The 13609-nt window shown below is 32.4% G+C and overlaps 1 protein-coding gene across 2 annotated transcripts in view; it reads right to left on the bottom strand.

The window, feature by feature from the left end:
• FAP (fibroblast activation protein alpha) overlaps positions 1-13609 on the bottom strand; it is a 69273-nt gene that overhangs the window by 42403 nt on the left and 13261 nt on the right. Inside the window, exons 4-11 of one of the 2 annotated variants that reach the window (XM_011358499.2) lie at positions 12615-12709; positions 11736-11810; positions 10234-10286; positions 6723-6795; positions 5913-6033; positions 4861-5015; positions 2747-2850; positions 819-954 (exon numbers count right to left, since the gene is read on the bottom strand). In XM_011358499.2, the coding sequence (XP_011356801.1) occupies positions 819-954; positions 2747-2850; positions 4861-5015; positions 5913-6033; positions 6723-6795; positions 10234-10286; positions 11736-11810; positions 12615-12709 (812 nt within the window). The remainder of the gene's footprint in view (positions 1-818; positions 955-2746; positions 2851-4860; positions 5016-5912; positions 6034-6722; positions 6796-10233; positions 10287-11735; positions 11811-12614; positions 12710-13609) is intronic. The other variant, XM_011358505.2, reaches the window with a different exon arrangement.

Genomic DNA, 13609 nt, shown 5'->3' with positions numbered 1-13609 from the left:
TTTCTTCATAATTAGACTTCTCATGAAATGTACCCATCAAATTTCCTATTTAAAGACAACATTTTGTATTTCTTAGTCTCTAATGTGTGTACTTATGAACAGGCTTATTTTAAAGCTTTTAAATTGGTGAAGTAGTTTTCTGACTCATTAATTCAACAGATTATGTTTGGATTTAAGCAATAGAAACAATTAAAACTCAACAATAAATCTTTGCCTAGTTTTCAAGTTTTTTTCTCCTAAAATTAGCACAGTATAAAGCACTCTCCTAAAATAGGATTGCAGGTTGATTTGATCTAATATTTTATGTTATGTTCTCAGTTATCTATTTTTGATTTTAAAATGGGAATACTTGGCTTTCTTTTGATAATATCCATTTCCTTTTGAATTTTTATTTTTCAGGTTTGACACTGAATTGAACATGCTGTCATTTACATATTCCATTTTTTTTTTTTGATAGAACACATCTATTTTCCTAATAGACACAGCTTATTTTTTCATCCTCATTATTTCGCTCTTTTGGACTACCAATTTTGTAATCTTAAAAAGATGGATTTTATCTTAATTCAGAACCAGATACCTGATTTTCCCAATGTTACATTGTTTGAGTTAGTCTTTTTCTCTATTCAAACTAAAGTCATTCAAGAAAATAAGATATATCTTATTCATTTAGTAAAAAGAATGAACCTGTGAATAGAGAGTTTTTTTTCCTCAAACAATTAGGAATTGAATGCAGTAATTCTGTTTATAGCTGTAAATAAGTCCCCATTCTTGTACTTTCACCTTCAGAAATACACTTCTGTGGTTTCAGTATAACCTACCTTTGGACAATCCCATGTCTGCCAATCTTCCCTGAAATCACATATAGACAAGACTGAAACATTCTGAATTCTTTTTAGCCACTGCAAACATATTCGATCATCAGTAACCCACGTAAGCCAACTGAAATAGTAATCACTGCAAATAAAAGCAAAAGTCAGTCACAACCATAAACCAATATTACATTAAAAAATTTCTTAATTTCTGTTTTCTAAAGGATAAGTTTTATTATCATAAAATATTTTATCCTGGATAAGGAAGACAAAACTTTTCTTTATCTGCAGAGAAAGTTTAAACAATACCCACTGACTTTTAAGGGATATCTATGATGAAATTCATTCATCTAATGGAATTATTTTATACTTGAGTCTTCTTCCCATTTTGAATTTTTACATCTTAGAAAGGAATTTAAGACATAAGGCCAAAGCTATTGGTCAATCTAGAGGGGGGAAAGCATTAAATTGGCTATTATGCATAGGAAAACTCAATTTTTTACTTTTTAACTAGTTAAGTGAGGGCCAAGTGTAGCCCTCATCTTTCTCTCCAGGCAGGTTTGTGTTGGAAGCCGAGTTTCAACTGTGACAATAGTTGGGGAGGGGGGCGGAATTAGGGTTAGTATAATAATCAGAGATGATGCATACAAAGTTACTCAAATAGTGCTTGGCACATAATAGATGTTCATTACTGGCAGCGATGATTATTTGGCTAGTAGATAGAAAATATCAATGTAAATGAACCACAGAATTCTGGACATTGATGTAAAAGAAATCACAGAACTGGAAGGATTCTCTGACTCAGATTCTGGCTTTATCTTTTACTAGTTATATTATCTTAGGCTTGTTATTTAACATATCTGTGCTTCTGTTTCTATATAAAATGGGAATAATAATATTACCAATTTTAAAGTTTTCCATAAAGATTTGCCCAAAGTGTTTAAAGTCTTAAGAACTATGCCCGTTACATAGTGATTGATCAAAAAATGTTAGCTATTATTGTTATATTGTTAGTATTCTACAGATAGTCAAACAAGGCTCTTGACTCCTTATATGGTACTCTTTCTGCATTCCATTTGCCTAAGGCAAAAGACATTAAAAAAAAAAAAGATTTATTTAGTCAAGTTTTCATCAACTATATTAGCATGGGGAGAAAGGGGTCAATCAAAAATTTAAACACATTTTTGATTATCCAAGAATGGATTCACCAGCAGAGGCCTCAGGTAAGGCTCTTCTCCATGTTAAGGATGAATTATTCAGTCCTGGTTGACTCTTCTTTATGAAGCAAGAAGAGAGAAGCCAAGCCTTGATCTTTTAGGGTTTGGGAAGTGGTAAGGAGGCTCACTACACAGGGTTTGGGGACCCCTACTCTGGACTAATCAGACAAGATATACATAGGACACCGTGCTGGGGAAGTGAGAATGCTTCAGCTCCTTGTCTGTGTGCAGTCAATCTCAAAGTAGTTAATTCTACAACCGGTAATTGCAAACAGACTGCATCCTAGTTAAAAATGTTATTAGTTGGAGAGGCTTGGTTTATCTTCTCTTATTTGTCACAGACATACGATAAGCACGATATATTTACAAACTCTGGGTTGGAAAGAAAGTAGGCCAGACTTGAAAGAAGCCAAGCTGAGGATGTATATTAATTTTACTATCTGTCTATTAGTCCCAAGTTGACATTCACACACCTGAAGAAAGTAACCTTTAAGTTGATCACTGTGGTCATTTTACATATATAATAAGAAATAATGTTTTAAAATCAATTTAAGCAACGTGATTTTTGTCTGTATTTAGCTTTGCATGTCAATTTTATTTATTTACTTATGCTTATAGTATCCGCATCATAAACTCACCAGAAAAAAAGTATAAACACTGATTAAGAAATTTGTGTTAAAATTCAGTTTAAAAGATGGAAAGCATCTAAGATTAATATACCTTGAGGCTATCATTGCTGGAACTGGCACTTCTCTGGGTCCTACATGTTCAGGATAAGTAGTGTCGATGACAAATATCCGAACAACAGGATTCTTAGCTCCAGCCTACCGAGAAAATGGAGATCTATAAGATCTTAAAATTCTAATAGTCACCATTTTAAAGACACTTTAGGAATTTAAGCATACTTGTACAAGCTAAAAATGTTACTGTTGAAAACATTCTAATTATAACATGACCAGGAATTTCATTTCAATTTTACTTGCAGGACAATTACAAATATTGTGTCAATCAGAGTGAAAACACATATTTTAAATGATTAATGAGGAAGCTTTGATTCATAGAGAAAAAATTTTGGATTTGAAAATGCAGTTCTGTAATTGATATTCTCATTTTTAAGACATATTTCCTACTATTATTACTATTAATATTAAGATAACTATAATAATCATTTTTCCATGTGTTAGGGGGAGTGCAGAGATGGACTGGTTTTGGGAGGAGAGTGTAAAGAATAAATAATGAAAAATACTTTTTGCTCTTACCCTATAATTTGATCCAGACAATCACCAAACTATCCATCCCCTAGCTGGTTACATTACTACTGCTATCATCCCCCTCGCCCCCAAATTAAGAAATTTTCACCTCCAAATAAAGGTCCATGGAATTTGCACTTTTCTTATTTTGTGTTTTCTGTGCTATTTTATGCTCTAAATTTTGCATGACCGTATCATTCACACCCAGACAGCTTCTAAAATTTCTCTGTTATTTTACCACAGAAAAAGAGAATTTTATAATTGTTAAATAATTTAAATTCACAAAGTTTAGATAAGTAGTCTTAAATGACTTATACTGTTTAGATTTATCAAAGGAATTGTCCAGGCTCTCCTCTGGCCTCCCTATTTCACTCAAGGTTTAGCTGACTTCTTGCTTCCACAGAAGCCTCTCAGTCCAATGTCAGATGATTCAGCAACTTCAGCCTTCAAAGAAACATGAGAATTGGGTCCTAACTTCTCTGTCAGTGTCAATTACTTCTCAGTTCCGGGTTTCTTCATCTCTTCCTGTTCCCTTACATCCTTCTAAATATCCAAGTCTTTTTACATCTTGAGTCCCAAGGATCACCCCTCTCACTTCCAAACGTCTCCAGCTTTCAAGACTTTAGACAGAGCCATTAAGGAGTCTCCTACTAAACGCTCATCTCCTATCCGTTGACTATTCTCAAATGACTTTAAGCATATATTTTAGGCTATATGGACTATTTCTTTCACTATGGCTACTTCAGCACACTTCAGAATCCATTTGTGTCTATGCACATCCACCACATCTTTGTTACATAGAAACACACTGATCCATGCATGACAATGTTCCTCTTAGCAAGTAAAAATAACGAAGATGAAAAGACAATGAGCTGCCTTCTAAAATCACTTTCATTCCTTGTACAAGAGGATAATTTATGTTTTGATACCCTTTCAGATTTCTTGTCTAAATTAAATTAGGATACAATGCTTCACTGTGACCTGGCTATTGTCTAACTGTACATAAACATCTCTTCTCTTCAGACATGGGAGTGAATGAGAAGTATGCACACTAATAATTCTAGAATATTAATGTAAAGCACTTTGGGCTCACACCCTGTCTAATTCATTCAAAAAAAGAACTAGGCTCACAAACTTAAGCTACCTTATATATCCAGAAAAGACCATAACTCATGCCTGCTTCTACCTGACAGGAACATAAAGTCCACATTTGTATTTCCCATTCTAGTTTGCATTTACATGAGAATTCAAGAGGGAATTGCAAAACAGAACTTTACCCTGAATTTGGAGCATGAAATATGAGAAAATTAAAATTAAGTTAAGCTTGTTTTTCCTCCATGATCTAGACCATATGTTTTTCAAAGATTCTGCAATGGATTTAGCAAAGACTATTTCATCCAGCACAACCAGATGTCCAAAGCAACAGATGTCCATATAAATAATAGAGCACAGTACAATGTTTGCTTTACAATGCACAAGGATAAGAAGCTCTCCAAACTTGTTGATCCCACCTCTATTCATGGTATTGGTTGCTCATTTTGACACCAGGGAAATAGAAGCATCTGCTAAAAATAGTCAACATACCTTTGGGTATGGAATATTTATTGTCCTAGGATATTGCTCATCACCATAATAAGAATAGGCAATAACTGGTATCTCTGTATCATTAAACTCTGCATATGCCAAAAATTTTCCATTAGGAGACCACCAGAGAGCATATTTTGCAGCAAGCATTTCCTCTGAAAAATAAATATTAGCATATTAGTTACAATTACAGCTTACTCTTAAAATCACTATGAAGGTTTCAGAATTGTATATATCCATGTATTGACTGAAGTAATTTATTTAATGTGGATGTGACATGTCATACTTTGGTTATTAGCAGATAAATAATCTGGTTTTTAGAGGAATAGTTTAACCTTATATCCCCTTATCAAAGATCAATTAGTCTCCTTAGTTATTGACATTAATCAGAAATGTAATTTTTAAAATAAATAATAAACATATCAACAATAATTAATTTTTCCTTTTGGGGCAGCTTTTGGTTTTTATAGTCACCTAAAATAGCCAAAATAAAAGCTGTAATTATACTAGAGAGTGACATAAACATTGAAAGTTGACTTTCTCTCCTGTGAATATTAAAAAAAAAAAAAAAAACAGTTTAGTTGTATATTTTTTAATGAAGGAAAAGACCAGAAAAACTTTTAAAGTTCAGTTAAGTCCTGGATCTGACATGACCTAGAAAGAGAACAAAATACCCAAGAGTATAAAAAACTGAGAGTATTCTCCCCCCAAATCATTCTGATAGTTGTTTGGTTTTGGAAAAAAGGATTTATTTCTCAAGAGAAAACAACCCTGAGAAAATGTGCTAACATAGCATCTAAGGATCATATACTTTTTGGAATAAAAACTATCATTACCATTTTATAATGTTCGAAAAATAAATTCTACCGGTCTGATAACAAAATTTTGTTCTTTCAGGACATGTATATCCTGTTTGTAACCTGGATAACAGCTTTCAGAAATGCCACCATCTATCTCAGTAGCATACCACTTATTTAAATAAAATTAAATGTATGTAATTATTTTCATTTAAAAGCCTAAAACTGCAGCAGTAGAACAAGAATACAGCTTACCTTCATAAACCCAGTCGGGGATTCCATTAAATATTTTATTTTCTCTTCCATTATATGTTACTTGAAAAGGTGGGTCTTCTGGTCTTTGTTTCAAATAGACATTGTTTTGATAGACATATGCCTAGAAGTAGTGGTAAGCTACTTAATGAGGAGAAATTCCATAAGAAATACAATGAACTGTATATTTGTGTTAATTATTCACCTAATACCTTTAAAAAGAGGGGTAATCCAGATACAAAAGACTCACAACTAAAATATCATTTTAGTAGGTCAAAAAAAAAAAAAAAACCCAACCAACTCACATTAACATCTATTACAATTTTTAAAATCTACATCAAATAAAGAATAAAGCCTATAATTTTATTAGTTGTTTTATCACCCCCCCAAAATAATTATGTGTATTGACAGAAAGTCAAATAAATCTTTAAATATTAATAGCTAACCAGATCTAATCTTTATTTAGAGTCTTTAAATAAGAGCTTGGACAAAATTTCATGTTGTCTGAAGCTAGTCTGGGAAACTTGTGAAAACCATATTTTTCTTAAGCTTTCTGGCACAACGCATTCTGGCTGAGTATAAGGATAAAGTTTCTGACTGCGATATTTAAAGAAGTCTATCCATGAGCATGAGATTTTGCGGAATTCTCAGATGGATTTCAATTTATCAAAACTCTTTTTGTTTTTAACCACTAAAATAGTGATAAAAATTTTGTTTTGTTTTGTTTTAAGCAGGGAAATTTAACAAAGGCCAAAATCAAATGGCTCCTCTTTTATTTAAATGATTAAACACTTCCATAATTTAAACACTTACTAATTTACTCCCAGCAGGTGACCAGCATATATACTGAATTGAGTGAGGGAGTTCATTTTTTCTTACAAACTCTCTAGAAGAAAAGAAAGACAGAAAGAAAAGAATAGATAAACCTTAATATTCAATGTGGGAAAAAAAACCTCTGCATAAACAGAAAACAATAAACAATAAAAATGAAAGGTTATCCTCTCTGCTTCTTCAAACCTAAAGGAAGAAGGTATCTACTTGGAGCTGGAAACATGGGGTAGTAGTTGCAATTATTCGCTAGTTACTTAAAGGTCATTTAACTTCTCTGGGTCTCTGACCTTTAGAGTGTGGTGAATGGATTAAAGATTTAGAGACTGAGAAAGTGGAAATATCTCTAGAAATCATCCAATGCAACTCCCTCATTTTATAGAAAATGATATGGCCGAAAATCATATTGGTAGTTCTTGGCAGACCTCTAATTAAACTCAAACCTTTAACTCTCAAGACTGTAAAATTTGTACACATCAGGCTGAGATGGTTGCTGAAGTACCTTCCAGCTCTGAAATTCTATAATGGTGCTGAAGTTTAATATGCACTCTTCCACATTTTCATTCACAGCCCCCATCTCTGTGAATGCATATGCATTTCAAATTTTTGAAAGTAAGATGCCATTTGACAATCTCCCCAGGGATCTGACTTGAAATCAGAAACGAAAAGGAACATCTGATCTCACGCTAAACTGAAAAACAGATCGTATATTGGGCAATAAGCCTTAAGCTTGCAAAGTCCTCCACCCATGGGGAAATTCCAAATATCCTGTTGGTCAAGAATCTCACTTTGATCCTTGGAGTAACCCTGCAAATATTCAATTGACTGGCTTGCACTGTAGAGATTTATAGTTCTTCAGTAAGAATGTGTTCAGATTTTTATGTGTTAAAGAGTCATAGGATGCCATGTTTGAATTTTGATTATCTTCTTGAAGATTGTATTAATGGTTTCATCAGGAATGCATCTGTGGAGACAAAAACAAGACACGCTTCCAAGGTGTAATGTGAGGAGCTTGAAGATTCTCTGGTCTCCTCTTCCAAAAAAATATCTCAAAATTGGAGCTAACATATGCCTGACATATCTATTTTTTTCCATAGTTTTAAAGTCTGGACGCCTGTGAAGACTTGTAACACACATCACCTTGATTTAACTTATTGGGTCATGGAGCATGAGGCCTAATGAATAGTGAAGGAGCATGGTACTGCACGGATTAGGTTTGATTGGACGGTGATGCCCCTTGGGGAAGAAGACCATTGGTGCTGTAATGGGAATCTCGACTGCCAGAGGGCAGTTTATGAACACTCAGCCCCTAGAAGGTGCGGAACATATTGAAAGACATAGGTTCAAGGGCACAGGCAAAGAAATGATCCAAATAGGAGATATTCTTCACTTATTTTTTAATGTTGTTTCAAATCAGTGTTCATGTTACCTTTGACACTGTAACATTGTCTTACATTTCCATATGTTGTGGGATCACCTATGCAATCATGTAGACAGTACCAAGCTGAAAATCTCAGCGCACAGTTAGTCTCTTGATGACTGGCAAGATAATAATGTATGAGACAAAGTGAAGGAATCTGCTTTACAAAGGCTGTCAATTCTTCAGTATTCCTTCCCTTGCTTCAAATCAGAACTATCTTCATTTTTATAGACTCTTTAGAGGCACGCAAAAGACGTGAAGTTAATTGTATCTAATCTTGTCTTGAACCTCACAAATTTGTCATCCCTCACTTCCTAAATTATCATATATTTACCTGACCAGTCCTCCAAAAAAACAATCTGGCAACTTAATAGTTGTAAAGAAAACAACAACAGCAACAGCAGTGGTTTGAATAAATTCACTGCACAAAAGCTAAATATTTAAAATGATACCATGCCACAAAACTTCTACAAACCATAATTAAAATAGTAATATTGCCACATTCTTCTGGAATGCTGTTTAATTTGGTGAACCTCAACATAGTTGGACTTGGAGAATTTAAATATGATTAAAAGAAAAATAAAATAATTATAGCCTTAAGGAATGTACTGAAAGAGTAAGGTTTCCACTTCACTACTAAGTGTTTCTTTAGAGTAGAGTCGACACCTTGATTTCATTGGTATCCGCCTATATATGCATTTCACATAGTAAGTACTCAATAAATATTCCCCGATTTTGGTGACAAAGTGGATACAGAGAAGAGAAAGACTCAGAGTGCATTAAATAAATTTAGATTCTACTTTATGTACTTTATGTACTATTTCTTAATTTGACAGTTTAAGGAAATCCGAGTTATTCTTTTCTGAACATTTAAAAGGAGACAGATTTTCTAAATTCTTGTGCTTTTGCTAGACAAAAGAGGAAATAGAACATAAGATTTTTCAATACCTCTTCAAGACATATAATTATTTTTCCCTTTTATATAACAACAAATCGGATAGCATATTAAGATGAGTAACTAGACCCATTTTTGTCCATTATTAGTCAGAGTGTTAAGTGCAAATCTGATCATGTTATTTCCCATTTAAAACCCTTCAATACTCCCTATTGTCATCAGAACAAAATCTAAACTCTTTTTAATGGTTTCCTCATTATTATTTGGCCCATGCTTCCTGGCCTCAACTCTTTCCCAACCTTACTTACACCACCTCCAACTAGTCCACATGCCCTTCTCCGATTTCAACTCAAGTGACCTACTTTGAGTTTCCTAAAAAACTCCAGGCTTTCTGTTCCCTTTGTGCTTTTAGATGAAATTCCCTTTGCCAGGAATTTTTTCTCAGTCCTTAGCCTACCTATTCATTCGTTTAATTTTTTCTTTTAAATTGTAAATATTTCAAATACATATAAAGATAAATAAAATAATAGATAACAACTTATCTACCATCCAAATTTAAGAGATATTAACATTTTGCTATTTTAAAAACAATTAATTTAGAATCAACTAGTGGAGTATATGTTCACATGCAACTAATGCCGCATCTCCCTCCCTTCTGCTTCCTTCCAATGAAGTAGCCCCTCTTCTAAAAATACTGCATCATTCCTGTACATGTTTTTGTACTTTTACTATGCTTGTTTATTTCCATAAATGGTATATTTATAATTTGGTGTTCAAACTTTGGGGAGGAAAAGCTATATTGTGTATAAAAGTGCAAAATATTAACCAAATAAAAAGAGGTGAATATTACATAAAAATATTTCCTTGCATTTCTTATTTTATGAGTGCACATATATTGTAAAGAAGTAAGAAACTAAGGTTAGTAACAAGACAATACAGTATTCACTTCAAATCTGAGTTTAGAATGAAAAAGTCTTCGTATTAAAGTTAAGCAGTATTACAGCATAGGGAATGCAGTTAGCATTAATATGATGGTTATAGATGGAGGGCCAGGGGAGGGAGGGAGCAGATGAGGGGATCGTTTTATGAACTATACAGATGTCTAACCAATGTACTGTATACTTGAAACTAATTTAAATTTTAAAAAGTTAAGCAGTTAATAAATAGACATAAAGTTTTACCCATTCGTAAGGTCATAGATGTGATATGTTGCTGTGTAAGAGAATCTCCAAAGCTGTCAGAAAAAAAAAAGAGGTAAAGAGAAATTATGGTTTTTAAAAAGCTTATGTCAGTAATGCATAATCATTCAATTCAAGGTTCAGAATTATAAAAGGATTATTTTCAAAAGTCACTAGGAAGGACATGTTTCAATTCCTAATGAGTCTTCAGCTGAAAGAATTTTACTGTGGATTTTTGTGCTGTTTGTCCAAGTTCCAGAACTAATCTCAGCAGCGATTCAAACTCCACGCCACAAAATAACCACACTGAAAGATATTTCTTAACATAAATTTTTCTTTAACATGCTCTATCCTAAGAATTTTCTCTTTATACTTTACCTTGACCAATTTCCATGGCCCAGAGGGATTACCTGCACCTGAGTAATTCATTATCATGGTGCCCATTAAAATAGGTAAAAATAATTTCATTCAAGATAATAGTTTTATTGCAAAGTGTTTGCTTTTTTTTAAGTCGAGTATGGTTTTTTTTTTAAAAATAATAGATATTAAAAAAACAAATAGGAAAGATATAGCTTATAATTCCTCCTTAAAAAACTGCTCTTTTTCTCATAAGTATATTTATATTGTGGTTAGTGAATAATGCAAGTATTATTTTAGGTTTTAATTTTTAAAAGGGCTTTCAAACTCTTGGCAAACAAGTTCCAGGTAGAAACATGTCTTTATGGAGATTGCTGACTAAACAAGCATGGAGGGGCAAGACTGATTTTCCATTCTGAATTTTAAGCAAGTTTTGCATCTCAAGTAAGATACGAAAAATGACAGAACAAAAGGTTCTTGATCTAAAAGTAATTGTTAGATGTTTGAGAGTATATTCTTTTGCCCTTTTGTAAAATAAAATCATCTTGAAGATGTATACATACAAAAATAAGATGATTAACTTCTTATTTCAAGAAGGAGAAATTAAGTAAGAGTAAATAGTCTAAAAAAGTAAAAATAAATTTTTAAAAAGAATAAATTGTCTGGTTTGGTGAGATTTTCCTACACTATGCTTTTGAAGACAAAGATTTAAACCTTGGTTTGCCATTGACTATATATTTTCCTGCTTAAGCTAGTGAGTTAAATAAGTTACATTATGATTTTTCCAATTTCAACAATAATAAATTTTTATGAGGTTAAATGTGAAAATTAACTAATGATTTATGATATTAAATAGCTTTAGAAATACAAGAATAATTCTCCCATTTCTGATGAATATCATGACCTCAAACAAAGTTTTTTCCCAAGAGGAAAGTAGTTTCTGCTACTTGATAATAACCAGACAAATACACTAAATTCCAAATTATTTGTATATGTTTCAGTTACGCTTTTTGGTCTCATCTAGAACCCACATTAACTTCTTGAATATTTAGAGATAAAGATAAACTCTTGATTCTCTTACATTTATAAACCAAACTGTGGATTAGTAGGAGATATAATCAGATATACCCAAATTAAATAGTAAATACCTTTGAATAATCACTTTCTAGATATGCAAATTGCCGGTCCGGTGATAAGCCATAATTTGAAGCATTCACACTTTTCTGAAATTATGAAGAAGTTAATTAGAATGCAGAAAACATAACAGAGGCATGTTAATTTGTAGTTCTAAAGGAATAGTATATCATGGATATACTACTACATATACATACTTTCAATGCATTTTAAAATTGTTTATGTAGTATCTACTGTATACAAAGATATTTACTAGACATTATGGGAGAAGGCTATGATAAAAAAGATATACTTTGTGATTTCAAGAAGCTTATGTTAAATTTGTAAATTGGCAACTTATATTACAAATTAGTTCTATAAAAAAGATAAATATAGCATTACTTAAGGAAGAAGTGATTGAATCTAAATAAAAGAGTCAAGGAGGATGGAGTAGTAGGTGCCTATATATCATAGCTACCATTTATTGAGCATTTATTCTATGTTAAGCACTATCCTAAGCACTTACATGTGTTACTTCATTTAATTCTTATATTAATCCAAAGAGATATTATTATTTCTATTTAACACAAGAAACTAAGGCATAGTGAAATTGCTGTAGTGTGCAACTTTAGTCAAGTTTCCATAACTAGTAAGTGACAGAGATAGAATTTGAACCTCAGTTTGCCTGACTATAACTTAGTTTTTATCTCATATTGTACTACTTCATAGAGGAAGAAAGATGCTAGGTAATTTACAGTAGGCAAAGATAATAGAAGAAAGAATTAAAGGAAAACTGTATGAGATGGAACTGAGAAGATAGATTGGGTCCAGATCAGTTGCCAAGTGTTTGGCCTATTTCTTGGTCAGCGAAGAGCTGGCAAAGTTTTTTGAGGAAGAATATATTGGATACATACCATAGTAGTATTACTCAAAATGGTATATGATTCTCCTGTTTCAATATTATAAAATATTATATTATTATCTGTAGATTGGTGAAGATATTCTTGTCCTTTAAACAAGAAAGAAAACAAAACTTTAAATAATCTCCCTTAACAGGAAATACATTTATAACAAAGAGAAACATCTCTTATTTCACAGACTTACTTTGTTTTTCCTCTTCATCCACTATATATTGATTCGTCAGATTTAAAACAATAAGTTGATGGTGGAAGGAAGGAAAGGATCCTTTTTCCTACTTTCCACAAAAATGCCTTATTTGCTAGTAGCAGCTCTATTCCAACTAGTTCAGGTTGTTTAGGAATAAAATTGGGTTTTCGCTGTTACAAAAGGATAAACTAGTTTTAAACGATGTTTCTTTTGAAATAAAAATACATTTCATTTGGGTTGTGTTTGATTTAGTTTAAGCCTTTTTTATGAGCATTTTATTTTCTAAAGAGAAAAATGAAAACATTCAATTTTGTTTAGTAGCACTTTAGCAAACTGTAGCATCATAAACAATTTAGTTGACTTTACCATTTGTTTGATTAGACTTATTTGACAACATCCTATTGTGAAAAACTATATGTAAATATCAATTTTTTATAGATCTTAAAGAATTTTTTGTTAGGGTGGCATTTTTCTATTTCTTTTATTATCCTGATTTACCATAGATTTCTTTTTTGGTAAGTCTCATGACCTCTCCTATACAAGTACTCATCTCCCATTTCGAAAAGTTGTATCATATGCTCTAACAAATGCAGTCTCAACTTTTACTTTTCTGCTAAACTTCATTTGACCTCACTACGATTGGGAAAATATAGTCTAAATGGTTCTGTCACAAGTTTTTCTGGCCACTTATCGAAATAATTGCTCTTCCCCCCGCCCCGCCCTCATTTCCACTTATACAGCTTCTGTTACCATAGAGATGCATTGGCACTAAAAGCAAAAACAAACAAACAAAAAAGACATA

The sequence above is a fragment of the Pteropus vampyrus genome, unplaced genomic scaffold (genome assembly GCF_000151845.1).
Source record: "Pteropus vampyrus isolate Shadow unplaced genomic scaffold, Pvam_2.0 Scaffold2, whole genome shotgun sequence".
NCBI classification, from domain to species: Eukaryota; Metazoa; Chordata; class Mammalia; order Chiroptera; family Pteropodidae; genus Pteropus; species Pteropus vampyrus.
The sequence above is the reverse complement of the archived record's forward strand: the minus strand, read 5'-3'. Positions and strand labels throughout refer to the sequence as shown.